Source organism: Ursus arctos, unplaced genomic scaffold, assembly GCF_023065955.2.
Source record: "Ursus arctos isolate Adak ecotype North America unplaced genomic scaffold, UrsArc2.0 scaffold_22, whole genome shotgun sequence".
Lineage (NCBI taxonomy): Eukaryota > Metazoa > Chordata > Mammalia > Carnivora > Ursidae > Ursus > Ursus arctos.
Genome location: NW_026622897.1, coordinates 14,467,706 through 14,493,099, shown reverse-complemented (window position 1 = coordinate 14,493,099; position 25,394 = coordinate 14,467,706). Strand labels below are relative to the sequence as shown.

Sequence of the window (25,394 nt, the reverse complement as noted above, 5' to 3'; positions counted from 1 at the left end):
TACAGTACAATAAGATATTTTGAGAGAGAGAGAAAAACCACATTCCCACAATTCTTATTAATGTATCTTGTTTTAATTGTTTCATTTTAAGAATTAATTTATAATTAATAAATTATTGTTATTAATCTCTTACTGTGCCTAATTTTTAAATTAAAAGTTATCATAACTGTGTACACATAGGAAAAACAGTAGACATAGGGTTTAGTACTATCTGCAGTTTCAGGCATCCACTGGGGGTCTTGGAATGTGTCCCCCATAGATAAGGGAGATACAATACAGTATTATTAACTTAGTCACAATGCTGTAAATCGTTAGATCCTCAGAACTTATTCATCTTATAACTAAATGCTTGACCAACCTCTCCCCATTTCTCTCAGCCCCCAACCCCTGACGATCACCATTCTACTCTCTGTTACTATGAGTTTGACCTTTTTGCTTATTTGTTTGTTTAAGTAATCTCTACACCCCACGCAGGGCTCGAGCTCACAACCCCAAGGATTAAGAGTTGCACGCTCCACCGACGGAGCCAGCCAGGTGCCCCCCACCTTTTTAAAAAACTCCATATGTAAGTAATAGCATGCAATATGTGTCCTTCTCTGTCTTGACTATTTCACTCAGCATAATGCCCTCCCATTTCAAACATGCTGTCACAAATGATAGGATTTCCTTCTTTTTTATGGCGGAGCAATATTCCATCGTATATATCTCCTAGAGATGAAGAATTTTTTGCAATCAGTCTGCCATGGGGGTCAAGGTCCCAAAGAAGCGAGTTCAACATTTGGTGGTGTTTGCATCACTAAGGCATTTGCCAATTTGAGAGAAGCTGCTGAGAGAGAGGCGAAGCCCAGCTTTTGGAAGCCTCCTAGTACTGGGGGCAGCGGTGGACAAAATTAGACCTCCAAACCCTCCAAGAAGGCTGTCCTGAAAAACAGCCCTGGCGTTAAGTTAGGGCCCCTGAGGGACTGTACTCTAGAAATAAGGGTAAACGTGAGCTATACCACCCTTCACAAAGGGTCCAATCAAATCCACTCAAATCTTGGTTGGACTAAAGCAGTGGTTCTCCAAGTGCAATCTTTGGACCCCTGAGGACTTTTTTAGGGAGTCAGGGAGGACACAGTTATCTTCTTAATAATACTGAGATGTAATTTGCCTTTTTTTTTTTCACATCTGCCCCGATAGTGTAAAAGCAATGAAAGATTTAGCTGCGGGCCCCTTGGAGTGAATCAAGACCATGGCATCAAGCCATATAGGTAATCGTGGTTTTCTTCACTGCCACACTCAAAGAAAGAAAAGAAAGGCAGGTTCACTTAAGACTGTCCTTGACAAAGCAGGGGAAACCATTACTCTTATTAATCTCAACTCTGGAGTACACATCTTTTGTAAAGTACTAAATTAGTACTTCTGCTGGAATACAGTGGTTGCCCCAGGTAAACACATCTATACATTTGTTTGAGCTGCGGGCTGAATTAGCCTCTTTTTTTCACGGAACACCAGTTTTACTGGCAAGAACACCTGAGAAACAAGCTCCGGTTATTGGGACTTGGATATTTGGCAGACATTTTCTCCAAAATGAACAAAATGATCCCGTCACTTCAAGGAAAACAACTGACCGTATTTGTTGCCAAAAATAAAATTTGAGCTTGACGGCTTCTTACTTTTTTAACGCTTTTCCAAAAATCAGTGGTGATATTACCAAATATCATTCGTTTTGGTATTGTGTAATGAAATGCATTAACATTGGGAAGATCTGCATAATTCATTTCCAAATGACCAACACGTGATGTTAAAATCATGCATGCGGGGCGCCTGGGTGGCTCAGTCGGTTGAGCGTCCAACTTTGATTTCGGCTCAGGTTATGATCTCAGGGTCACGAGATCAAGCCCTGCATGGGGCTCTGTGGTGGGCGCGGAGCCTGCTTGGGATTCTCTCTCCCCCCTGCCCCTCCCCTCACTGCACGCACACACTCTATCTAAAAAAAAAATAATAATGCATGTGTAAAATATCCATTTTTAGTGCAAGATAGACCAACAGATTTTTAACTTATCGGAATATGAAAACTTCATTGATTTGGTTTCAGATTCTGCATTGCAGCCGATCTTTAAGAAACCAACACTTGTCTAGCTTAGTGTAGTATCAAAATAGAATATTCACGAATATCTGGAAAGGCTTTAAAACTACTCCTCCCTGGGGCGCCTGGGTGGCTCAGCTGTTAGGCGTCTGCCTTCGGCTGAGGTCATGATCCCAGGGTCCTGGGATTGAGCCCCATCAGGCTCCTTGCTCAGCGGGAAGCCTACTTCTCCCTCTCGCTCCCCCTGCTTGTGTTCTCTCTCTCTGTCAAATAAATAAATAAAATCTTAAAAAAAAAAGTTTGATGGTGTTAATATGAAAGGAAATTGAGTATTGTATTTATTGTTTTATACAACTCTTTGCAAAGATAGTTATATTCATGCCCATAAAAGTGTGACCCATGGCATCTGAAGGCAAACACTTTTTGTAATTATTTAAAAGGCCCTATTTAATAGGGCCTTTTAAGTAATTATAATGTAAAGGTCTCTGCTCTATGAGCAGTCCTCCACTGTGTGTCATAATAATAAGGCTTACTTTTATTTATATTTATTTTTATTTTTATTCCAGTATCATTAACATAGTGTCATGTTAGTTTCAGGTGTACAATAGAGTGGTTCAACAATTCCATATATTACTCAGTGCTCATCATGGTAAGTGCACTCTTAATCCACTTCACCCATTTCACCCGTTCCCCCACCTGCCTCCCCTCTGGCAGCCATCAGTGTGATCTCTATAGTTAACAGTCTGTTTTTTGGTTTGTCTCTTGAATTTGTTCATTCGTTTTGTGTCTTAAATTCCACACGAGTGAATTCATGTGGTATTTTTCTTTCTTTGACTTCTATCACTTAGCATAATACTGTCTAGCTCCATCCATGTTGTTGCAAATGGCAAGATTTCATTCTTTTTTTACAGCCGAGAAGTATTCCATTATATATATGTATATATGCCACATCTTCTTTATCCATTCATCTATTGATGGGCACTTGTGCTGCTTCCATTATTTGGTTATTGTAAATAATGCTGCAGTTAACATAGAGGGGCACATAGTTTTTGGAATTCGTGTTTTCATATTCTTTGGGTTAGTGCCCAGTAGTGGAATTACTGGATTATATGGTAATTCTATTTTTAATTTTTTGAGGACCCTCCATACTGTTTTCCACAGTGGCTGCACCAGTTTGCGTTCCCACCTACAGGGCACAAGATGTCCTTTTCCTCCACATCCTCACCAACACTTGTTTCTTGTGTTTTTGATCTTAGCCATTCTGACAGGTGTGAAGTGATAACTCATTGTGGTTTTGATTTGAGTTTCTCTGATGATGAGTGCTGTTGAGCATCTTTTCATGTGTCTGTTGGCTATCTGGGTGTCTTCTTTGGAGAAATGTCTGTTCATGTCTTCCACCCATTTTTTAAATTAAAATTTTAAAAGCTTATTTATTTTTAAAGATTTTATTTATTTATATTCGAGAGAGAGAGAGAGAGAGCACGCACACAAGCGGGGCAGAGGGGCAGAGGGAGAAGCAGACTCGCCACTGAGCGGGGAGCCCGACGCAGGGCTCCATCCCAGGACCCTGGGATCATGACCTGAGCCAAAGGCAGACGTTTAACCGACTGAGTCACCCAGGTGCCCCTGTTATTTATTTTTGAGTAATCTCTATACCCAGCATAGGGCTTGAACTCACAGCCCCAAGATGAAGAGTCACATGTTCTATTGACTGAGCCAGCCAGGTGCCCCTCTTGCACCCATTTTTAAATCTGATTATTATTTTATTATTATTATTTTTGGTGTTGAGCTGCAGAAGTTCTTTATATATTTTGGATGTTAATGTTTTATTGGACATGTCATTTCCAAATATCTTGTCCCATTCAGTAGGTTGTCTTTTAGTTTTGTTTAAGATCCTTCACTTCATCAGGGCACTCGGTAGCTTGGAGTTCTTTAGCAGATTCTTTCTCTCTGAATCACTTTCTGAGTCACCTGGACTTTCAGGATCAGGTGAATCATCATCATCATCATCATTATCACCTCCAGCCACATCACCTTCTATCTCCTACCTCACTGAAGCCAAGTCTACAATGCCCTCAATATCTTCCTGATAATATACTATCCGTACTTTGCTGATACCAAGACTCCAATTCTTCATTAATTTCCTGTCTTCTCCTGAATCGGCTTCTCCCAATTGGCTAGAGCCAAGATCCCCATCTGGGAGGCCGAATGCTTTACCCCTGTGTGGATGGGAATCCCTGACAGCATTCATCGTTTCTGGTACCCAGACAGAAGTGAGGGGAAACGCTGATCACCTTCACGGTTCTCATCAGAATCCAACCAAGGATTGTACGTTGAGTGTTGTTATCATAATACTTTAGTGTTTTATAATCCCATTTAAAAATCTTTCATGAGGCCTTCGGAGTGGCACTGCTTGGGCTAGTGGCAGATTGCAGGCTTCTCCTCTCTTCCCTGACCACCTTCCCAATTTAAAACATCTTTGCTGTCAACTTTGGAACACTTAAACTTCTTTCAGCAACTCTCCAGCGGTCTCTATGAAAGCAATTATCTAAATTTTCTTAATTCTTATCTAAATCTTCAATTGAGGGGCGCCTGGCTGATTCAGTTGGTGCAGCATGCGACTCTTGATCTCCCAGTTGTGAGTTCAAGCCCCACATTGGGTGTAGAGAGTACTTTAAAAATTACAATCTTTTTTTTAAAATCTTCTTCTGAGTCCTCACAACAAATCTATGAGGTTTGTAAGAAACTGGGGCTCATAGAGATTATTACCCAAGGTCACACTGTTAAAATGTAGTGGGTCTGGGTTAGAATTTAAGGTTTATTTCCTGCCAGGCACTTTAAACACTCCGTCTATTTTATCTTAACCCCGTTCCCAACAGTCTGATTACAAGTTACATGTTCATATTGTGCTTATTGAGGACTGCCTTAATTTCTTACAGAAAAGACTGCTTTCTCTACAAGACCTTTCCCAGACTGTGAACAACGCGGGGACAGTGGGAGTGGGAGGCACTCACTAAAAACGGATTTGTTGAACGCCATCAGTTAAGAAGGGAACATACGAATCCAGCCCCTAGGGGGCGCTGTCGTTGCCCAAGGACCTGTCGAACCCACAGGACTAAGACTAAACGCTGAGGGGTGGACTTGGCCCTCAGCCAGCAAGGCGCAAGCGGAGGCCCCGCCCCCAGCGCACGCGCATGCGCCCGCGGGCCCTGCCGCCCCGCTCTATTCTACTCCGGCTTCCCGCCGGCGTTCAGGTAGCGGGCTGAATGCGGGGGAGGGGCGCCGCCTGAAGGCGGGGCTGGAGGGGGAGTCTCGGGTCTTTGGGCTCCTTTGTTAGAGCCCCAACAAAGGTTGCCCTAACTTCCGATACAAACCGGAGCTGTTCCTGCAGCTGTCCCTTCCCGGGTGGGGGCAGTTCCTGAGTCTGGGGGCCTCCGAGGCGCTGCCCGTGACCAGCACGCACCTGCTTCTTTTTGTCGCACCAGTCCGGTGTCCCCGCACCTCTCCAGCTCCCGCACCCGGGCCCGCGGGCTTCCAGCCCGAGTCGGGTGTCCCGGGTAGCTTGAGGACACGGGGCTGGGCAGGTGCCGAGAGCCTGCGCCTGGCCCATCCTGCCGGGCTGAGCCACTCGGAGCCCGAAGCGAGAGGCCTCCGGGAGACTACGTGCTCGCCTGCTCCGCTCGCGCCTACACCTTCTGCACTTGCTTTCCCAACTGAGCGGAAAAGCCGGGGGCGTGTTGCCGGGGCCCTGGGAAGCGGGCTAGCTCGGCACTGCAGCCTGAAGTCCGCGGGTGCACCTTCCCGCCCACGGGCCGTTCTGTCGCAGACCCTGCAGCCCCCAGCCGGCCAGAGGGCACCCCATCCTGACGTTACAGGATAAAGGGATCAGAGACCGCTGAGTGGCCGCTCCACGACCCCAGCCTTTAGGAGGGCTTTCAGTGCAACACAGGGCCTGCAAAGGGAAGTTTCTCTCGCTTACAGGTCTGCAACTATCCATAAACAGTTACACCCCCATGTGTGCTGAGCATTGGGAGTTACAGGGCTTGAGTCGGTCCTACGAAGACTTGGGAGTCGGGCTGTTGGGGATATGTGTTTAATTGAGTGTGTGTGTGTGTGTGTGTGTGTGTGTGTGTGTAAATTAACCCGGCACCGGTGCAGTACTTGGCAACCAGTAAACCCTCCAGTAAACTTCTTGGTTGAATGAATGAGAAGGTAGGTGACTGAGGGAGCAGGGCTAGAGAGGGCATCTCTGCTTATCCCACCCCTGCCTCCCCTGGGCTCCTGCAGACAAAAGTAATTAGGTTGAGCCTTTAATCACAGCTGGTTTCACAGGCGGGCGGACAAGGTAAAGCGGAAAAAAGTCGAAGTTCTGGGGACACAGCATGCTGGCTCCAGCCGGCTCACGGGCAGTGCCTCCCTCCGGGACCCCCTCCAGCTCCCACCGTTCAGCCCCCACCGCTTCACCGTCAGTAATCTGCTGTTTTCTTGTCTCCTTCAGGACACTGGGTTCCCTACAAGCCGCCCCAGGCTTAATGATTGTCCAGAAGGTGGCTATAAAGGGAGCCTGGGAGGCTGGGTGGAGGAGGGAGCAAGAAAAGCCTAACTCAGCAGATCTGGGCGCTGAGAGAGCCACGGGCAGGAGCTGTGGTCAGAGGCTCCGGGTCCCGGACAGTGGGGCCTGCTCCGCTCCAGCATGGCGGCCCAAGGCTACGGCTATTACCGCACCGTGATCTTCTCAGCCATGTTTGGAGGCTACAGCCTGTACTACTTCAACCGCAAGACCTTCTCCTTTGTCATGCCGTCCTTGGTGGAGGAGATCCCTCTGGACAAGGATGACTTGGGTGAGCCCTGGAAGGGCAGGGGGTGGGCCCTGGGCCCCAGGACTAGTAGGCCAAGTCGGGTGTTAGTGGCAGTGGGGAGGGTGTGTGCACAGAGAGGACGGCGAGCAGCCTGCAGGTGCCGGCTGAGGGACTCTGACCACGCAGCCGGGAATGGGCGCAGAACTAGGCGTGCGCTCTCTGCGTGTCTGAGGAGTGCGGCTCGTCTGATGTGCGTCTGTGTGTCTGTGACCCACGAGTGCCCCCAGAGGCATGGCTTATTCTGAGTGTGTTTAAGGGCGTTCTGAGCAGTTTCCACACTGGGGAGGGGGGGCATGCTGGCCACTGCCGTTGTGAGCAGTGGGAACTCAGGAGTCGGCAAAATAACTTCACGGCCCACCAGGCAACTTTTCAGGAGGAAGAAGGTCCTTGACTCCAATTCTAAGCTCTTCACCCCATGTTCAGAGGTGGGGTAACAGAACTTCTAGAAGCCCTGGGTTGGCATCCAGCGTGAGGGGGAAATGTCATCAGGCATTTGTAAATCCCAGGGAGGGGGGCTGCCCTCTTCTTGCCTCCTGACAGCGGCAGCTGGACCTCTCCAGGAGGCTGAAAAGTCATGGGTCAGCCCGGGGCTAGCGCTGGTGGTGAGGAGGAGCGGGACCCGTGATTCCAGCACACGCTCCTCCTGTCTGGGAGGGAACCTATCTCACCTGCCGGGCACCTCTACACACCTGACCCCACGCCTAACCCTTCCTCCGTCCCTCCTGTGCCTTTGCCCCGGCCCCTAACTCCCCAGGTGTCCTGCTTCCTGCTCTCCCCCGCCCCCTGCAGGGCTCATCACCAGCAGCCAGTCGGCAGCCTATGCCATCAGCAAGTTTGTGAGCGGGGTGCTGTCCGACCAGATGAGTGCTCGCTGGCTCTTCTCTTCGGGGCTGCTCCTGGTCGGCTTGCTCAATATAGTGTTTTCCTGGAGCTCCACGGTACCTGTCTTTGCTGCTCTGTGGTTCCTCAATGGCCTGGCACAGGGGCTGGGCTGGCCTCCGTGTGGGAAGATCCTGCGGAAGGTGAGTGTCTGCTTCCGAGGCGCCTGTCTAGACTGGGGTAGACGGTGCCTAAAGAGCATGTGGGAGCCCCAGCACCCCCATCCCAGAGCAGTTCCTTGGGAGTTCCAGTCCAGCTCCTATTGCTGGTCAAGATATTTTAGGAGCTAAACATGGTGGGATCAGGTGGCAGATGAGGGAATTGGCCCTGCCAAGTAGAAGCGCCCTCTTCCTCATCCCTGTAACGTGAGCTCCTAGGTCTGCCCCACCTGACCCTCCCCTTCAGTGTGTTTAATGCGGCACCCACTCCGTCCCCCTCTGCCCCACAGTGGTTCGAGCCATCTCAGTTTGGCACTTGGTGGGCCATTCTGTCCGCCAGCATGAACCTGGCTGGAGGGCTGGGCCCTATCCTGGCAACCATCCTCGCCCAGAGCTACAGCTGGCGAAGCACGCTGGCCCTGTCTGGGGCCCTCTGTGTGGTCGTCTCCTTCCTCTGTCTCCTGCTCATTCACAATGAACCTGCCGATGTCGGACTCCGAAACTTGGACCCCACCCCCTCCAAGGGCAAGAAGGGTGAGCGCCCACCCAAGCCGATCATTGGGGTCCCTTCATTCATCATTCATTTGGCAGACTTTCACTGAGGACTGGCTGTCTGCCTGGCCCTGGGCTAGCCAATGACTGTAGGGGGAGGGATGGTGATGGTGAGTCGGTGGGGAGTAAATAAAACTCTGTTCCGAGACACTTAAGTACCAGACAAGTGGCAGAGCCAACGCATGCTGTGACTCATGTTATATCCTGGTCCTTCCTCACAGCAGAGCCAGACTTCCCTGTCTCGGACAGCATCCCAAGTTTAAGTGGCTTGGGTGCCTTCCACCACACGCCCTGGTCCTCAGGTTCTCTCATCTGCTGAGGCTTGCGGTGGAGGGGTCAGGGCAGAGCAGTGGGTGAAGGGGTGCCTTCCTGCCGGTCCCTGGCTACGTGGATGGACTCTGGCCCTGTGGCTGGTTAATGAGTTGGGGGGGGGGGCTCGGTTCAGGCAGAGCAGCAGGAGCAGAGCCTGAGGCCCGGCCTCCTCCTGCCCCCAGGCTCCTTGAAGGAGGAGAGCACCTTACAGGAGCTGCTGCTGTCCCCCTACCTGTGGGTGCTCTCCACTGGCTACCTTGTGGTATTTGGCGTAAAGACCTGCTGTACCGACTGGGGCCAGTTCTTCCTTATCCAGGAGAAAGGACAGTCCGTCCTCGTGGGTAAGACGAGTGTTGGAGCAGGGGTGGGCCTAGGGAGCAGGAATCCACGAAGGGGATGTGAAATTCAGGCCCAGCTTCTCTTTATCCCTTTCTTCTTTCCCTGAGGCCAGGCACCACTCAGACAGCTGCGGCTGGTCACCCTTGGGGACCCTGTACCTCTCTGGGTTTCAGCCAATCTGGGACAAGCCCAGTGTGTTTAACACCCTTCCACCCCTCCTTTCCCTCTTCCCACCACAACTCCCTACTCCAGGTAGCTCCTACATGAGTGCCCTGGAAGTTGGGGGCCTTGTAGGCAGCATCGCAGCTGGCTACCTGTCAGACCGGGCCATGGCAAAGGTGAGTGGGCAGGAGGGACAGGAAGGAGGAGGGTTCCTTTGAATCTTCCCAGCATGACTGGGACAGGCACCAGAGAGGCGGGACCCCTGGGGCACGGGCAGGCTGGCATATGAGTGGGGGGCGTTTGGAACGATTCCAGGCTACTCTTACTTGCTGAGGGTGTGGAGGCAAGGTAAGGCTCTTGGGGAAGGGGTTTTAACGGATGTCCAGGAGAGCCAGAGTTTCTCTCAGCCTGGCAGTGGGCTTCTCTCCAGCCCCAGGAAAACTGGAGTTGAGGAGAGGCTAGGTGCAGCTTGCCAGCACGTGTCCCCGCGGTGGAGGAGGGGACGTGGTGGAGTTTGGCCTCAGAACGTAATAAGCAGGTCCCAGGGCCTCCCAGGGCTGCCCCGGGCCAAGAACTGTGGTGGGATTGCCAAAGACCTGTCAGCAGAAGCCCTGCGGTGTCAGAGTCCGGGGGCGGAGGTTCTCTGCTGCTTTCAGGGCCTGATGTTGCGGGCCTGCATCCACAGGCAGGGCTGTCCATCTACGGGAACCCTCGCCATGGCCTGCTGCTGTTCATGATGGCTGGCATGACTGTGTCCATGTACCTCTTCCGGGTGACTGTGACCAGTGACTCTCCCAAGGTAAATGAGGAGAGCGCAAGGGCCGCCGACTGTCGAGCTCCCTGGCCCTTCTCTGCCTGTCAGATTTCTCTTTCTGTTCTGCTTTGCCTCGTGTCCTCTGTACTGTCGGTGCTCCTCCTGGACTTGGGGCCTGGTTTTCTTCTCTTCCCTGGCTTCTCTAGGATGTTGCTTTCTGGACTCCAGCTCTTCACCCTCTCGCTGAGCTCACAGGCTTTACGGAGCACGAGGTGCCTTATCTGTGGTTTTCCTCCTTTGTCTCCCCCTTGTCCTACCCTGTCTGCCTTGCCCCTAGCCAGTGCAGCTAGCATCAGTTCTGAGAGAGCATCTAACTGGGAGGGATGGCTTCTGTCTCTGCTTCACCTACCCACCCAGGCCCTCAGGTTGGCTCAGTGTGGCCCCATTCCTCTAGCTCGGCCCTGTCCATTGTATCAGGAAGTGGGGTGAGGGAGGTCACTGTCTCCTGACTACAATCATTTGTTCCTCAGGCCGAGCATTGTTCTCTCCTCTGGCTAGAGGTAGGTGGGTAGGCTTGCTCAGACTCTAAATGCCACCCTGCACTGTCCTTGCAGCTCTGGATCCTCGTGTTGGGAGCCGTGTTTGGTTTCTCTTCTTACGGTCCCATTGCCTTGTTTGGAGTTATAGCCAATGAGAGCGCCCCTCCCAACCTGTGCGGCACCTCCCACGCCATTGTGGGACTCATGGCCAATGGTAAGTGGTGCCTCTAGAGTGTCTACGTCATCCCCCGTGCCTTGCACGTAGGCTAGCTAGAGGCTGGGGCAAGCCCCGCTGACTCTAGCCTCACAAGTGACCCAGGCTCTCCCCCTCCTCCTTGGCAGTGGGCGGCTTTCTGGCTGGGCTGCCCTTCAGCACCATTGCCAAGCACTATAGCTGGAGCACAGCCTTCTGGGTGGCTGAAGTGATCTGTGGAGCCAGCACAGCTGCCTTCTTCCTCCTACGAAACATCCGCACCAAGATGGGCCGAGTGCCCAAGAAGGCTGAGTGAAGAGAGTACAGGCTCCAGTCCATCCTCTCCTGCCTGTGGCCTTCCCCTGCACGGGGCTGGGGGAAGAGGGGGCAGAAAGAAAGAAAGGGGGGCTGCTCCGGCTAGCACTGAACCTTTGATGCCTCTTGTGCTCCTTTTCCCTCGCCCAAGTGGCGCTGGAAGTTATCAGTGGCTAATGAGGTTCCAGCTCCCCATCCTATGTTCTACTTAAAAGGCAACTTTTGTTCTTGGACTCCATTAGCTCCTATTTCCTGCTTTCAAACAGGAAACCCCTGCAATCAGGAGTCCCCTAGACCCTTCTCCTGGGCCCTCGTCCCACACCCTCCCCAGGAGGGGTGAGGCTCCTCCTGCAGCTGCAGGGTACCAGTGGCCCATGATTTCTGCCCTAAGGCCTCTTAGCACCGGGCAACTGCTATTGCCAATACCTCCGATTCCAGGGGGAGAGGAGGCCATCACGGCCGCTCACCAGTACCCTGTGAAGACAGTGGGGTGGGGGGGCATGGGTGGGAGGGAGGAGGACTTGACATAGATTAAAACTAGATTTGATACTAAACACTATCAGTGAGTCATTCTTTCCAAAGGGGTACAAGCCAGAGACCTCTTTCTTTGGAAAATGTTCTCTTGATACCTGCTCTTCCCACCCCAAAAGGGGCAGACTTCATCTCCTTGGAATGGGAAATCTGACACGGACTCCTTTAAGCTTATGCTTCCTCTGCCTTCAACTTCACACTAATTGAGTGATCATTTTACAGATGAAGCTACTGTGTTTCAGGCAGATGAAACCAATCGAAGGAGGAAGTCAGTGTAATAGTGGCTCACAGACGGTGTAGTCAGAAAGCCTGGGTTCAAACTCAGGTGCTTAGTAACTAGCTTTGAGACTCTGAGGCAGAAAGAGTCTGTACCTTGCTAAATCTATTGTCCGTAATAGAATGCACCCCCTGAGATTAGGGTGAGGATTAAGTTATATAAAGCAGTAAAGCCTGGCTGTAAACACCTGATAAATACCCCCACTGTCACCACCACTGCCGCCGTCTCCCTAGAAGTCACCAATTCTGCAACTAGACCCAAGGGTCCTGACTCAAAGTCCCATGCTCATTCATTCAATGAACAATTTCTTTCTGGTAGACAGATTTCATCTTCCCAGAATTTCCTTATCATTCCTGTCTCCCCACCAGAGCCTTTCCCTCCAAACCATCAATTAAGATAGTGAACACAGATCAAAGGAATGTTTATTTAGCATTTATGGGCCTACTCCCTCCATAAATAAACCTGTACAGAGTTGGGAAGCAGGCCCATGATAGATACAGGAGGGCAGAGAGCATGGTATTAAGGCTCAGGGATCGGTATAGGTCATCAGGCTCACCACCCTCCCATTTTCAAGTGCACTAAAACGAGGCTGTGGGGATCTCCATCGGAGTGGATACAGCAGGCTCCCTGCTGTAGGATCTCTTAAAATTTGGGGGCTCCATTCCAAGCTCAGCCTATGACCCAGGTCCAAAAGTTCCAGCCTTCTCTGCCACCTCCAGGGCTAACTTCAGGTTCTGGTCAAACAGCTCACACCTAGGCCAGACCCAAGAGGCACAAATGAGGACAAAGTGTGAGGTCTCAGACTTTCCTCCCCACTTTGGGTGCCAAGGCAGAGCCAGTGGAAACTCTTGCTTGAAGAGGGACATGCATGGCAAGAAAAGTCTTTGGTTTCTCAAGATAGCAAGAAAAGACTATTCCACATTTATTTAAAAGTAACTCTTCTTATCCTTTTGAAAAATGACCTTGGGGAAGAGCACAAAGGGAGAGAGGGGCAAGGATGCTTTGCCCAGTATCTGGGAAAGGGGACCGCCTACCTGATGGGCATTTCCAGGGAGTAGAATGGATTCTTGAGGGCAAAGTCTGAGTAGATCTCATAAATCTTTCGGAGAAGAGAATCTATTCCAGCTTGCCTAGGATCTGCCAGGACCACAAACTTGATCCCTGCAGAAGGACCAAGAATGGTTACCAAAGGGTAGAGAATGCAGCAAGTAACATCATCCTGTGTGCATACAGCATTTTCGTAAGCCCATTTTTAATTTTATCCTTATTGCTCCACAAAGCAGGAAAGACAAGATTGTGAATCTATAAGACCAGAGCAGGGAAGTGACTTTATCACATCACCCAACTGATTGAGACCACACTTTAACATCTAGGTCTGTCACTAATTTCTAGTCTTGTGGTCCCTCAGTAGCAAGTGCCAGACAGGCGACGGACTCAGGTAGTTTTCAATTATCCCCATTAAGGGAATGAGGCAATGACATGATCCAAAGGTCATTTCCATTTGGCATTCAAGTTTCATTTTGAAACACACCATCTGAAACGTGTGCAACATACCATTACAGTGAGTTTTATCTGCACACAGGATAACCAAGGCTGAGCATTTTGAGTGGTGTGGACAAAATTGGCATCAGATTAAATACTGGCTTTGGATTCACAAAACAAATAGACCTACGTGTCTGTGCAACCGTCCCAGGAAAAGTTCACCACCACCCCCTTGCTTACCAAAGTTGTCTTTGGTCAGTCCCTTCCCCCAACCTGCCCCACTGCATCCCTTTGGCCCATCTGGAGATGCCTACCTGTCAGTGTCTGGAAACAGTGCAGTTTGAACGTGTCAGTCTCCAGCATCTCAATGCCTGAGCTGCCCTGTTCTGGAGACAGCTGGGAACCGATGGCGAACAGCCTATTTGCAAAGGAGGTAAGGTTGGGAATGCACCCCGCTGTTTTAAGGGAGGAGTGCTTCTCAAACTTTCCCACTGAAGTGACCCTATCTGCTGAGGAGTTCACATTACAACCTGAGAAGTCGGAAGAGGCAGGGTCACAAACTGCCTAGCAGCGGCATCACCATCAAAATGCCTTTAACATTTATTTGAGCTCTGCACGTATTTTACATTCATACTTTGCTGTAAAACATCTTACATTGAAAACGCTGGGTAACGTTACCACTGGGAATATGTGCCATGGTTACTTACCCACGGCTGTGATTACCCAGCACATATCCTACTATCGTTGAGAATGGGAAAAGCTCTTAACGATCATTTAGTTCAGTTACCTCACTTTAGAAACTAAAGCTGAGGGAAGAGAAGTTGACTTGTGCAAGGTCACACCACTGCCGGCATTACCTAAAACCCAGCCATCCTGGATGAGTTCTTTTTCTTTCACAACACGAGAACTGACGATTTAAAAGGAGGCAAAGAAAGGTGAGCACGGCCGCTCCGGAGACTTCTCTCAGAACCACACTAATCCAGCCGGCCTAAGGGCCAAGTGCAGGACCACAGGCCCTAGGAAGGGCTGGGGGACTTACGAGTGGAACATGGAGGCCAGCATGAGCTTCTCATTGGAGGTGAGGCGGGGTCGGCCGAATCGAATGGACACCGGGTAATTGGCAGGGTTGCCCAAGTACTCCAGCACCTCTTTCCCATCGGCCGTGTACTTGCCGTTCACGTCCACGCCATTGATGGCCAGCACTGCGTGGCCCACTGCAGAGGTGAGGCTAAGGGTCAACGAAGCCCCAGCGTGGGGATTCCGCCGAAGGGACTAGCGACCGGGACTCACCCCCTTTCCCCCCCGTCCCCCGCGCCCTTCCCGGCCCCGCAGAGACACCAGCCCACTCCGCAGCACCGGGCCCGCCCATCCGACGCAAGCCTAGCCCACCCCGGATGCCGTCGCGCTGGCCGAAGGCAACCAGCACACGCTCGTCGTGCAGCTTGAGCAGCAGATCAAGGGGGTAACTGAAAGTTTTCTCAGCCTCGGCCCGTGGCGCGTAGCTGTCCAACTGGTAGATCAGGCCGCCAGCTTTGTTCACCACATACACACTAAAAATCGCCATTGTGACCGCCGCGGCTCGGAGACGGCTATTCGGCTCGTTCCTGACGGCCCCGCCCCGGAACCGCAGCCGGGGGACCCGCCCCCCGCCCCCCGCCCCCACCTCCCAGTCCGGCGCCCGCCCGCTGCAGCGCCTGCGCACTTGAAGTACCACACTTAGCGGGGTCGCCGGGGCTCGTTGGGGGGCCTGGCAGATTGTTTTGTCTCTCTTTACTAGTTTCTAGGGCCAGGGAATAGCAACGTGTGGCTGCCTCACGACTAGCGGCAAAGCCAACAAGCCGCGGGCAGCGCTCGGCGTGAGCTAATCGGGAACGACTTCCCCTTCGCGGCGGCCAGCTCCCCGCGGAACGAGGGGGCCGGGCCTGCGACCTTCCTCCGCGGGCTCCGCCCGTTGCCCCGGAAGCGCTCGCTGCGGGTGAAGGTTTCTGGGCCGGTCCGGGAGCGGCGCTTCCTTTTTGTCCGACATCTTAGCAAGGCTGCAGGGTTGGACGCTGCTCTCCCAGCTTCGCTATGGTGAGCTCTCGGGGGTGGGAAGCCGGTCCGGTTCTGAGGGCCGGGCGGTGCTTGGGTGCAGTTGAGGAGGCACTGGACGGAAGGTCCCAGACCCGCCGGGCCGCTTCTCCAGGCGGGCGGGGCCATTGCTTCACCCATGTGCTCCGCTAGTGGGGTTAGGGCGGTGCGGGGCTGCCTTGTGACCTGGCTGCATTCCCCCTTTTTCTCTACAGCCGCCTAAGGATGACAAGAAGAAGAAAGATGCCGGAAAATCGGCCAAAAAAGACAAAGACCCAGTGAACAAATCTGGGGGCAAGGCCAAAAAGAAGGTAGGCGTGAGCCCTCCCCTTTCAAGAGTGGGAGATAGTGGGGACGCCGGACCCATGTGGCTGTGGTAATAAGTGACCTATAGAACAAATCGCTTTTAAGGTTGTGGGGTCTAGAGTCCGACTATTAGAGCTTGTGCTCTCATCACCGTTCTGGTTTTGGAAGAATAGGGTGGTACGCACTACTTAGAAGTTCAACAAGAGAGTGTAAAGTATTCTGATGCCTGGCACATGATATTTTAATTGGTATCATGGGGTTCAGCTTATATCCGAAACTCGCACAGCCTTTTTTTTCCCCAGTCTAACGCATTTTTGATGCCATTAATGGCAACTAGGGTTCCTTTTGTGTCCTGGTTTCGAATTATTTGAATCAGTTTGTAGAGTTTCTGTAAGCTCTGAATTTCATGGGTTTGTGTAGGCCCAGGAACAGCCGCCCTTGCAGTACAGCACCACGGCTGTGGAAAAGAGTTCTCTTGACACAGGTTGTTTGGGGGAGGGAGTGATTTCTTCCAGGAGCACTGACTTTTCCTTTTTTCTTTTGGTGAGCAGAAGTGGTCCAAGGGTAAAGTTCGGGACAAGCTCAATAATCTGGTCTTGTTTGACAAAGCAACATACGACAAACTCTGTAAGGAAGTTCCCAACTATAAGCTTATAACTCCAGCTGTTGTCTCGGAGAGACTGAAGATTCGAGGTTCCCTGGCCAGGGCAGCCCTTCAGGAGCTCCTCAGTAAAGGTGAGAGGGGTGTGTTGTACTGGTGTGCTTTTACGTATTAAATTGCCCTGCCCGTATTAGCCATCGTAAATGTTTTTACTGGAATTTCATAAAGTAGGCACAGGCTGACCACTGGTTGTAATACTCTAACATGTGACCCCTAGAGTAGACCCCAAAGCAGGGTTCTTGGCCAGTTTTGTCCCATGGACCCCTATGTCTCAGTGGTGAAGCCTCAGGACCCTTTGTTTTCAAATAAATTCATTTTAAAGAGTTACAGAAGAAACCCAATGATATTGAAATATGGCTATGAAAATAGTAGCTTTGATAGTAAGAGATTTTTGATTTAGAAGTATTTTTAAAATTTAGTGGTGGATCTGATTATAATTTCATATTAATATAAATGAGTGTAACTATATTTTAAGTTACCTGTAGTGTCTAATATGGAAATAGTGATTTTCATGGGCCCCTCATTTAGAAAGAATAAAATTAGATTATCACCAAGAAATGTAGGGATGTTTGCCTTTGTTATTAATTAAACTCGTGCTCAGATTCTGTATTTCTAGTGTCAGTTGTTAAGTATTTCATAGTACTGTGTGAAAACCTTATCTTTAGGGGCACCTGGGTGGCTCAGTCGTTAAGCGTCTGCCTTCGGCTCAGGTCATGATCCCAGGGTCCTGGGATAGAGCCTGGCATCAGGTTCCCTGCTCCGCTGGGAGCCTGCTGCTTCCCCTCCCACTCCCCCTGCTTGTGTTCCCTCTTTCGCTGTCTCTCTCTCTCTGTCAAATAAATAAAATCTTTTAAAAAAAAACTTTATTTTTTCTCTCTAGGACTTATTAAACTGGTTTCAAAGCACAGAGCTCAAGTGATTTATACCAGAAACACCAAGGGTGGAGATGCCCCAGCTGCTGGTGAAGATGCATGAACAAGGTAAGCAAGAACCCAGGGGTTCGTGGTGTAGAAAGTACATACATCCTGCTTATATCAGTCTCTAGAATTCTGATTTTTATTTTTATTTTTTGCAGATTCCACCAACTGTACATTTTGGAAAATAAAACTTTATTAAAATCAAATTAAGTGGGTATGTCTCTTTCCTAAAAAAAGTAGTTATAGAAGGTAATAGGTACGGGTTTGTTGACTTGACTTTGTGCCTAATGATGGTTAGAAAAGTATCAGGAAACACTTGGCTTTTTTTCTCTATGGGACTGTTTGTTCCTTGCTGCAGCTTCTGTTTTGAACTGATGTCTGAAAGGAAATGGAAGGGTTAGCAGGATGAAGGCTGACATCTCCAAAGGGGTGGTGGGGTTGGGGTCCTGGCACTGGATCCATACCTGGATTGCCAGCGGCGTCCATTATTCCAGACCCGGCCAAAAGAGGGCAGCCAGCCTACACTGGTGCTGGAGCTGTGATCAAAGTTGGCCCCAACTCTGTCTGGGGGGAGTTTCTTCAATTTCTGTTTTTCCTCTACAGAGAAGTAAACAGTTTTAAACAATTTCGTTTGAGTAGGAAAATTTAGAGAACCCATTTTTTTAAGATTTTATTTATTTGACCGAGAGAGAGAGAGAGACAGAGACAGAGAGAGCAAACACAAGCAGGGGAGTGGGAGGGGAAGCAGCAGGCTCACAACAGAGCAGGGAGCCTGATGCAAGGCTCGATCCCAGAACCCTGGGATCATGCTCTGAGCGAAGGCAGACGCTTAACGACTGAGCCACCCAGTCGCCCCTAGAGAACCCATCTTGAATTTGTTTACTTACTTTCTTTAAGAAATTCTTCATAGGACGGTCCTATTTGTTGGTTTACAGAGCTGTGTTCCTCATCCTGGACCATCCAGGGAGGTGTAGCACCTGGGAAAGACCCATTAAGGAGAAATAAAGGCACTGTAAGTTTCAGGCTACTGTGAAACATGCCCTAGCTATAAACTCTTACCTAATTGACAACTGGAAATGTTCAAATGTAAAACCCAGGAATTCTGGACCATGGGAAGTTGAGGGCCCTGGGCTAATCTAAAGCAACGTATCTTACATGGGGTATCCTGTACTGGTATTTAATAGCTTTGTTGAGGCATAGCTGACCTACAGCTGCACACATGGGAAGTGTACAATTTGAAAAGCTTTGAGTGAAACCATCACAAGATTCTAAATACCACCACTGTGTATTGTTCTGCCCCTTTAAGGTACTTCCTGCACCTCTCTACCTTTTCCCAGCCCCAGGCAACCATGCATATGCTTCTGTTAATCTAATTTGCATTTGTTAGTATGTACCTTTTTTGGGTCTGGCTTCTAATAGTTGAGATTTATGCTGCACTTAACAATAGTTCGTTGAGCACTGCTCTGTTCTTCGTTGAGGCACATTTGGGTTGTTTTCAGTTTCAGTTTTGGGGTACTGCAACTAAAGCTGTGACCATCTGGTGTGCAAGCCTTTGTACAGACGTGTTTGCTTTTCTCCTGAAATGTCTGGATCATAATGGTGGGTGTATGTTTAACTTCTTAAATCCCTGAACTGTTTCTCCAGTCGGTTGTGCCATTTTACATTCCCACCAACAGTTTATGAATGTTCCTTCACATACACAATCTTTAATTTTAACCACTCTGATGAACATCTTTTTACATGCCTCTACTGTTTTGAGAGTTCTTCATATGTTCACGATACAAGTCCTTCATCAGCACTTTACCATAATCAACTTTATTCTTTAAAAAAGTAATTGGGCACCTGGGGGGCACAGTCGGTTCAGTGTCCATCTTTAAAAAAGATTTCAGTGAGAGAGCGCGTGCGAGCATTGGGTGGGGGGTGCAAAAGAAGAGGGAGAGAGAATCTTAAGCAGGTTCCGTGCTGAACATGGAGCCTGATGTGGGGCTCAATCTCATGACCCCGAGATCAGACCTGAGCTGAAACCAAGAGTCGGACACTGAACCGACTGTGCTACCCAGGTGCCCCTAAAATAAATGACTTAAATAATAAAATAATTGCCTCTTACCATCTGAGAAACACTGCTCTGGGCCTTACCTGAGTGGATGTTACCAATTCCTGGTGTATCCTGTAGTTGGAAATGGGGAAAAAAATCCCAGATAAGAAAGTGATGACAGTAAATTCCTAGCTAGAAAAGGACAAGCCAGAGGACGGGGGTGGAAGCACACAGTGCTACTTCTGTGCCCTGGTTGGTGTTCAATTTTAAGAGCACAGATAACTGAAAGAGTCCTGTTCCTCAAAAGACTCATGGTCTCAGTAATGAAGATGTCCAAAAACAGAGTGCCTACTAGGTGCCACATAAGCAAAACCCCTTCCTCACAGGGCAGTATGTATTGTGGGGGAACCGACTTCAGCCTAAATGACACAGATGACATTCACAGCTTTTTACACGGTCCCATGTACATTTATAACAGGCGACCTGTTCACATAAGCCTTCCACGAAAAGGTGACCTTTGAGCTAGGCCGAAGGAAGGCAGGCCCACTATTTAAGGCAATGGCAATGACGTGCAAAACCCACAAGACACACAGTAAGGCTGGAGTATACAGGACATCAGGTGAGGCAGTGGCTTTCTGTGTTCGGGACAGGATTGCGGGGGAAATAGAAACTTCCAGAAAAGTTTAATGGAGGACATCTAGCCAGGAGGTAAAATAGGCCTACTCATTGACAGGATGTAGGAGATGAGAGAGGAAAAGAAAACTCTACAGTTGTGGTAACCTAGAGATGGTAGGGGTTAGCTTCAGGTGCCTGTGGGATATTTACAATTGTCCTATATCGAGTGGGAACTGGGGCTTCTGCAGAGGATGAGCTGTAGGAGTTGGCACTCCTCAGTGGCAGTGGGGGCAACAGGATGCGGATGAGATCCCTAAGAGGTCTGAGAACACACCATGGAGTGGCGCAGCAAGAGACAAGGTCCTGATGGCCAGAACAGGTACAAAACTCAGGAGAGAGGGGTGTCCTGGGAATTGAGGGGGGCACTGGCCTTTCTGGGCTAGCTTATCCATTGTACCTGATGGCCGATGAATGTCAAAGGTTGTCCTGTCTCCATCCAGTCAAGCTCTGGGGTGGGTGGCAGGTCCACGGAGGAGGGCTGCTGTGAGGTGGAGGCCACTAGACTGAAAAAGACAAGCAGAGCCAGGCTGGCAGACAAGGTCCTTGAGCCATGAGGATAGCAGAGATGAACTTTGTCCCCAGTTCCCAGCCAAAAAGTTACAGAATGCTCTAACAGAGGCCAAACTCTCAACAAGAGATTCCTTAGCAATTTTACCTGTTGGTCCCTTTCCAGCCTCCAAGTGCTGAAGAGCCATCTTCTGGGTCTGCCACTGCCTGAGGCTGAGTTTGATTCAGGAAAAATAAATGTGTCTTGGATGCTTAAGAGTCTGCCTAGGCCACGCTCCCACCCTCCAGTAGGAAACAAACTGGCATATTGGCATATGGTACTGCCCATCTTGCAAACTTCCCTCCCTCCCTCCCAGCTCTGCCCACATCGCCACTGACAAGGCCTGCCCCCTGGCAGACAGGTAAGGGAATTCAAGCTGAGCAGATGAAGCATGGAGTCCATGAGTTCTCTTAGAAGAGCTGGTAGGTGAAATGCTGGACCTGGGAGAACCAGGGATCAAATGGATTTGGATACTGCTCTGGCTCCTCCGAGGGACACCAACCTCTAAGACAGACCGAACCAGCTCCTGCCGGCTGTGCTCCACCTCACGAATCTGAGCTGCCATCTGTGGGAGAGAGGCTGCTTAGCTAGGTACAAGGTCATGGGGCTGGGTCCTCAGTGGCCTTTTAACTCACCTCTTTGATCACCTCATCCTCCTTTTCCTCATAGGTATCCAAACCTTTCACCATGGATTTCTTGAATCTAAAAAAAGAAAAAGGGCAAGTCAGCCAAGAACCCCAGTCCCTGCCAGTTATGAAAAGATCCTCAATATTGAGATCATTTTTTCAAATTTTGGATAATTTCAAAATCACAAACAAAATAGAACAGTCAACACCCATGTACCTTTCACCCAGATTAACTGTTAACATTTTGCCATACTGGCTCCACTTCTCTTCCATGCACACACTTCCTTTTTGCCAAATCAAAAATGGGCATTAGAACATCATGAGACTACAGCTGTTTTATCCTACAATACACACAGAAAGGCATCAGAGGAATACCAATGCTACCAATACCACTATCAACAACAAAACTACTAAGCAAAGCTCAGGATTTCTTTGTAGTTCTTTAGTCCTTGGAAAATACCCTAAGGGTATACAGTCAGAATTTTGTGTTCAAGGTACTTGAATTCCTACTCTTCTTGTGACTGTTATCAATCTGATATATAGCTACGATAATGTGTCACTGTTTGCAGTCAGTTTCAGGATTTGCTTTTCGGCCTGATTCTAATACGTAAAACACATGTAGGGGAATGGCTCTACCACAGTACCCTGGAAGCCTTGAACCTATCCATTCGGGCAAAGCCTAGAACCGCAGCATCGGAATCTTGGCTGAGCACCTGTGTGATGCTCGAGGAAAGGAGCCGAAGGAAGCTGAAAGGAGCTGCTGTGGGGCCATCTCCCACTTGCCTCCTTATCTCCCCCCACACCCCCACGCTGTCGTGAGAGTTTCTTGTCACCTCCTGGGTTCCGATGTGGTATGTGGCTTTCTACCCACCCCTCTCAGATTAGAGTTGCAGGCCACACTGGGCTCCCCAGCAGCAGGGTGTCCCACAGCTCACACTGGGGGCTGTCTCTATCTCTGTCGAATAAATAAAATAAAATCTTAAAAAAAAAAAAAAAAAGAGTCTGCCTTCAGCTCAGGTCATGATCCCAAGGTCCTGAGATGGAGCCCTGTGTCAGGCTCCCTGCTCAGCAGGGAGTCTGCTTCTCCCTCTCCCTCTGCAGCTCTCCCTGCTCGTGCTAGCTCACTCTCTCTAAATAAAATCTTAAAAAAAAAAAAAACTAATAAAAAGTTCAAAGAGTCCATCCTCATAATTCTCAATTACAACTTTTTCTCAACTTTTTTTTTTAAAGATTTTATTTTTATTTATTTGACAGAGAGAAGGAGGCAGCGAGAGAGGGAACACAAGCAGGGGGAGTGGGAGAGGAAGAAGCAGGCTCCCAGCAGAGGAGTCTGATGCGGGGCTCGATCCCAGGACTCTGGGATCATGCCCTGAGCCGAAGGCAGACGCTTAACGACTGAGCCACCCAGGCGCCCCTCTGCTCAACTTCTTTATTCCCACCAAACACCATTTGGAGCTGGGCCAGGGTGTAAGGAGTGAGTGATTTTTGGCCTCAGTTCCCCATCTCCCACCCAGTCTGAACCACAGATTTGAAGGCAAGGTAGTAGGATTTAGGCATTTCTCACCATCCTCTCATTATTCTCCACACTGAGTAGGAAACAATAATAGATGTCATGAGTTTTGGGGCACCTGGTGGCTCAGTCGGTTAAGGCTCTGCCTTTGGCTCAGGTCATGATCCCAGGGTTCTGGGATTGAGCCCTGCATTGGGCTCCTTGCTCAGTGGGGAGCTGCTTCTCCCTCTCCCTCTGCTTGCCACTCCCCCCGCTTGTGCTAATAAATAAATAAAATCTCAGGGGAAAAAAAAAAGATGTCATGAGTTTTTCTGTAACTTTGGTTCCCGGGTCTCCTTGGGTTCCATTCCCCATAATCTCAATATTGTCCCAATAAAAGTAGCGTGAGGCCATCTGTGTCCTTTTCCTGAAGCAGTCAGCACTCACACCCACTCTGTGCTGACCAGTTTACTACACTCCAGTTTCTTGGGGTCCTCTAGAGGCCAGTTAAAATAGAGTCTAAAACTATTCAAAGTGGGCACTGGGTGAGTACCAGTTGCTTGCACACACTATAAAAAGCCTCTTCTATTCTTAAAGGACCTTAATATTCTCTGTACCACACATTTAAATAATCAATTACAGTCAACTTTTATTATATACTGTTCTCTATTTGCTAAATGCATTGTAAATCCCATCCCCCAACTAGATATAAACTTTTAAGGACTTTAGCATACTTCTTTTTAAGGACTTTAGCATACCCCGGTACAGGCCGGGGTGTCCAGGATAGTGCCTAGAATAATGAGTGCTATGCAGACAACAGATACTAACGAAGGCCCGACTGAACTTTCCAATTAATAGAGAAAGCTCCAGTACCTGACACAGCCCCAGAGAAGCCCCACTCTGTTATTTCATCTTTCATAATCAGTGACTTACCGTGCATAATCCTGGGGGGAGATGAGAAATTTCTCTTTCATTTGGAACTCAGCCTTGTTCTCCCACCAGAATCTGTTAGTTGCTTTCTTGTGCTCTGGGCTGAGAATGAACGGGTAATCTCAATGATACATTATAGGATATTCCTAAGACATATAGGCATTAGGTAAGTAATGCACACTGACATCTGAGTTTCTGCCTCTGGGCAAAGCTAATAGAATACTGTTACTACAGTCTCCCACTTCCAATAAAAATGGGAGAATCTGAGAGGAGATGATGGGAGGTAACGCTGAGCCAGCTGCCCAGCTGGCTTTCCCACCACTACCCCTGGGACCATGGCAGCCATAAGCGCTCCACCCCTTAAGGATGCAATGCCTATAAGTTGACTCGACCCACCCCGATCAAACCACAAAAGCGTTCTTCCTCTCACTCACCCCTAACCCCCCCCCCACACACACACAACACACCAGTATGCGAATGCGCTGGATGAGGCTCCCAGGCCGGATCTCACCTGGCCAGATGCTCCAGCAGCCCCCCGTGCAGCACGGTCAGGTTTCCGTGGCTCAGGTGTTTCCGCACCTCACAGCCGCAGCACAGGCACCAGCAGCGCCGCTCGTGCTCGGGCACGTAACGCTCCACCTGAGCGGCGCGGACGGCCTTGCGGGCGGCCTCTACCTGCGGCGGAGACGGTACAGGCCGGGAGAGGCCAACCGGGACCCCAGGGGAACCCCCACGTCCCACCCCTCGCGCCCTCCGTGCACTGCCCGCATCCCCCACCCCATGCCGTCCGCGGCCACTTCCCGCCTCGCGTCCGCACCTGGGGCAGGAGCCGCTCCAAAGCCGCCTTCAGCTGCCGCTGGTGCTTGCGACTGTAGACGTGCCCGCGACCACAGAAGAAAGTCTGGCGGCACAGGGGGCAACGCTGCGCCGGCGCCATGGGCCCAGAAGTGGGTACCCGCGACGCGCAGCTGGTCTTTCGCCATTCGGCGACCTCTGACCCCTCGGGGGCGGAGCGAGCCCAGCGGTCCCCGCGGCCCCCAGCGGCCGGCAGGCGCCACTGCAGACCCATCTGCGGCTGCGCGAGTCCCTGCCCGGGCTCTGCGGACGAGCGCACCCAGCCGGCAGCGATAGTCCCAGACGTACCCAGCCAAAGTGGCCGCGGCGGTGTGCGGATGCGCGGGAAAGAGCGCGCGCAACAGGTAGGTGCCCCTGCAGGACCACAAACCGCACGCACGTCGGGGCGTTGACAAGGACCCGCATTAGACAATGGAACAAATTGTAACTAGTATTATAGGGTGCGCACTGTCCAGAGCTTCACATTAACGACCTCACTTAATCCTCACAATAGCCCTACGTGGCGTCCTATTATCGCTGGGATTTTACAGATGTGAAAACTGAGGCATGGGGAGGAAGTAACTGTGTGGAAGGTTGCACAGGTGAGAAGCATCGGAGGCAGCACCTCCAGTGCTCTTCAGTCCCAGCTGGCGGTAAGGACACATGCTGGAGGTGACCTTCATCGAAGACCTAATCACAGCCATACTGCCAGGGGGTGTCCTGAGCAGTTGTTACTGTACAGCTGTAAAGGGGAAGCGATAAAAAGGGTGCGGAGTCATTGCTGAGGGTTAACAGACATTTTTATTCTGTAAACACGCTCATCCCGTGGATTTTTTTTTTTTAAAGATTTTATTTATTTATTCGACAGAGATAGAGACAGCCAG

At 50.1% G+C, this 25,394-nt stretch overlaps 4 protein-coding genes across 8 annotated transcripts; 2 read left to right on the top strand and 2 right to left on the bottom strand.

The window, feature by feature from the left end:
* The first annotated feature begins 5,245 nt into the window (after nt 1-5,245).
* On the top strand, nt 5,246-11,684 carry SLC37A4 (solute carrier family 37 member 4). 4 transcript variants are annotated; one of them, XM_044386591.3, is made up of 10 exons: nt 5,246-5,322; nt 6,567-6,909; nt 7,717-7,949; nt 8,255-8,498; nt 9,011-9,169; nt 9,420-9,505; nt 10,015-10,128; nt 10,290-10,355; nt 10,698-10,836; nt 10,965-11,684. In XM_044386591.3, exons 2-10 carry the CDS (start codon nt 6,762-6,764, stop codon nt 11,129-11,131), a joined length of 1,356 nt encoding a protein of 451 aa, XP_044242526.1. In that variant the 5' UTR covers nt 5,246-5,322; nt 6,567-6,761; the 3' UTR covers nt 11,132-11,684. The 4 variants fall into 4 exon arrangements, with proteins under 4 accessions (XP_044242526.1, XP_048073099.1, XP_044242527.1 ...); XM_044386592.3 differs by having other exon boundaries at nt 5,257-6,049; XM_048217142.2 differs by lacking the exon at nt 10,290-10,355.
* Nucleotides 11,685-12,342: 658 nt separating this feature from the next.
* On the bottom strand, nt 12,343-15,049 carry TRAPPC4 (trafficking protein particle complex subunit 4). The gene is made up of 5 exons (XM_026505607.4): nt 14,810-15,049; nt 14,460-14,634; nt 13,735-13,838; nt 12,973-13,099; nt 12,343-12,691 (listed from the first exon to the last, which is right to left on the bottom strand). The coding sequence occupies exons 1-5, from the start codon at nt 14,982-14,984 to the stop codon at nt 12,613-12,615; spliced, it is 660 nt and encodes a 219-aa protein (XP_026361392.1). The 5' UTR covers nt 14,985-15,049; the 3' UTR covers nt 12,343-12,612.
* Nucleotides 15,050-15,114: 65 nt separating this feature from the next.
* Nucleotides 15,115-17,580, top strand: RPS25 (ribosomal protein S25). The gene is made up of 5 exons (XM_026505608.4): nt 15,115-15,493; nt 15,706-15,801; nt 16,348-16,531; nt 17,338-17,437; nt 17,533-17,580. Exons 1-4 carry the CDS (start codon nt 15,491-15,493, stop codon nt 17,430-17,432), a joined length of 378 nt encoding a protein of 125 aa, XP_026361393.1. The 5' UTR covers nt 15,115-15,490; the 3' UTR covers nt 17,433-17,437; nt 17,533-17,580.
* On the bottom strand, nt 17,492-24,684 carry CENATAC (centrosomal AT-AC splicing factor). Of its 2 annotated transcripts, none has more exons than XM_026505606.4 (11): nt 24,494-24,684; nt 24,188-24,351; nt 23,680-23,778; nt 21,267-21,333; nt 21,134-21,196; nt 20,740-20,804; nt 20,482-20,587; nt 19,511-19,541; nt 18,262-18,351; nt 17,839-17,971; nt 17,492-17,752 (listed from the first exon to the last, which is right to left on the bottom strand). In XM_026505606.4, the coding sequence occupies exons 1-11, from the start codon at nt 24,611-24,613 to the stop codon at nt 17,680-17,682; spliced, it is 1,011 nt and encodes a 336-aa protein (XP_026361391.2). In that variant the 5' UTR covers nt 24,614-24,684; the 3' UTR covers nt 17,492-17,679. The 2 variants fall into 2 exon arrangements, with proteins under 2 accessions (XP_026361391.2, XP_026361390.2); XM_026505605.4 differs by having other exon boundaries at nt 20,482-20,611; nt 24,494-24,674.
* Between the last annotated feature and the right edge of the window lie 710 nt (nt 24,685-25,394).

Coding starts and splice junctions, on each gene's coding strand:
- SLC37A4 (XM_044386591.3), top strand. CDS start 6,762: ATGGCGGCCCAAGGCTACGGCTATTACCGCACCGTGATCTTCTCAGCC. Junction 6,910..7,716: donor TCTGGACAAGGATGACTTGG/GTGAGCCCTGGA, acceptor CGCCCCCTGCAG/GGCTCATCACCAGCAGCCAG. Junction 7,950..8,254: donor GTGGGAAGATCCTGCGGAAG/GTGAGTGTCTGC, acceptor TCTGCCCCACAG/TGGTTCGAGCCATCTCAGTT.
- CENATAC (XM_026505605.4), bottom strand. CDS start 24,613: ATGGCGCCGGCGCAGCGTTGCCCCCTGTGCCGCCAGACTTTCTTCTGT. Junction 21,197..21,266: donor AGGATGAGGTGATCAAAGAG/GTGAGTTAAAAG, acceptor TCTCTCCCACAG/ATGGCAGCTCAGATTCGTGA. Junction 18,352..19,510: donor AATTGGTAACATCCACTCAG/GTAAGGCCCAGA, acceptor GGTCTTTCCCAG/GTGCTACACCTCCCTGGATG.
- TRAPPC4 (XM_026505607.4), bottom strand. CDS start 14,984: ATGGCGATTTTTAGTGTGTATGTGGTGAACAAAGCTGGCGGCCTGATC. Junction 13,839..14,459: donor CTGGCCTCCATGTTCCACTC/GTAAGTCCCCCA, acceptor CTTTGCAAATAG/GCTGTTCGCCATCGGTTCCC. Junction 13,100..13,734: donor CTGTTTCCAGACACTGACAG/GTAGGCATCTCC, acceptor GTCCTTCTGCAG/GGATCAAGTTTGTGGTCCTG.
- RPS25 (XM_026505608.4), top strand. Junction 15,802..16,347: donor GGGGCAAGGCCAAAAAGAAG/GTAGGCGTGAGC, acceptor TTTGGTGAGCAG/AAGTGGTCCAAGGGTAAAGT. Junction 16,532..17,337: donor TCAGGAGCTCCTCAGTAAAG/GTGAGAGGGGTG, acceptor TTTTCTCTCTAG/GACTTATTAAACTGGTTTCA.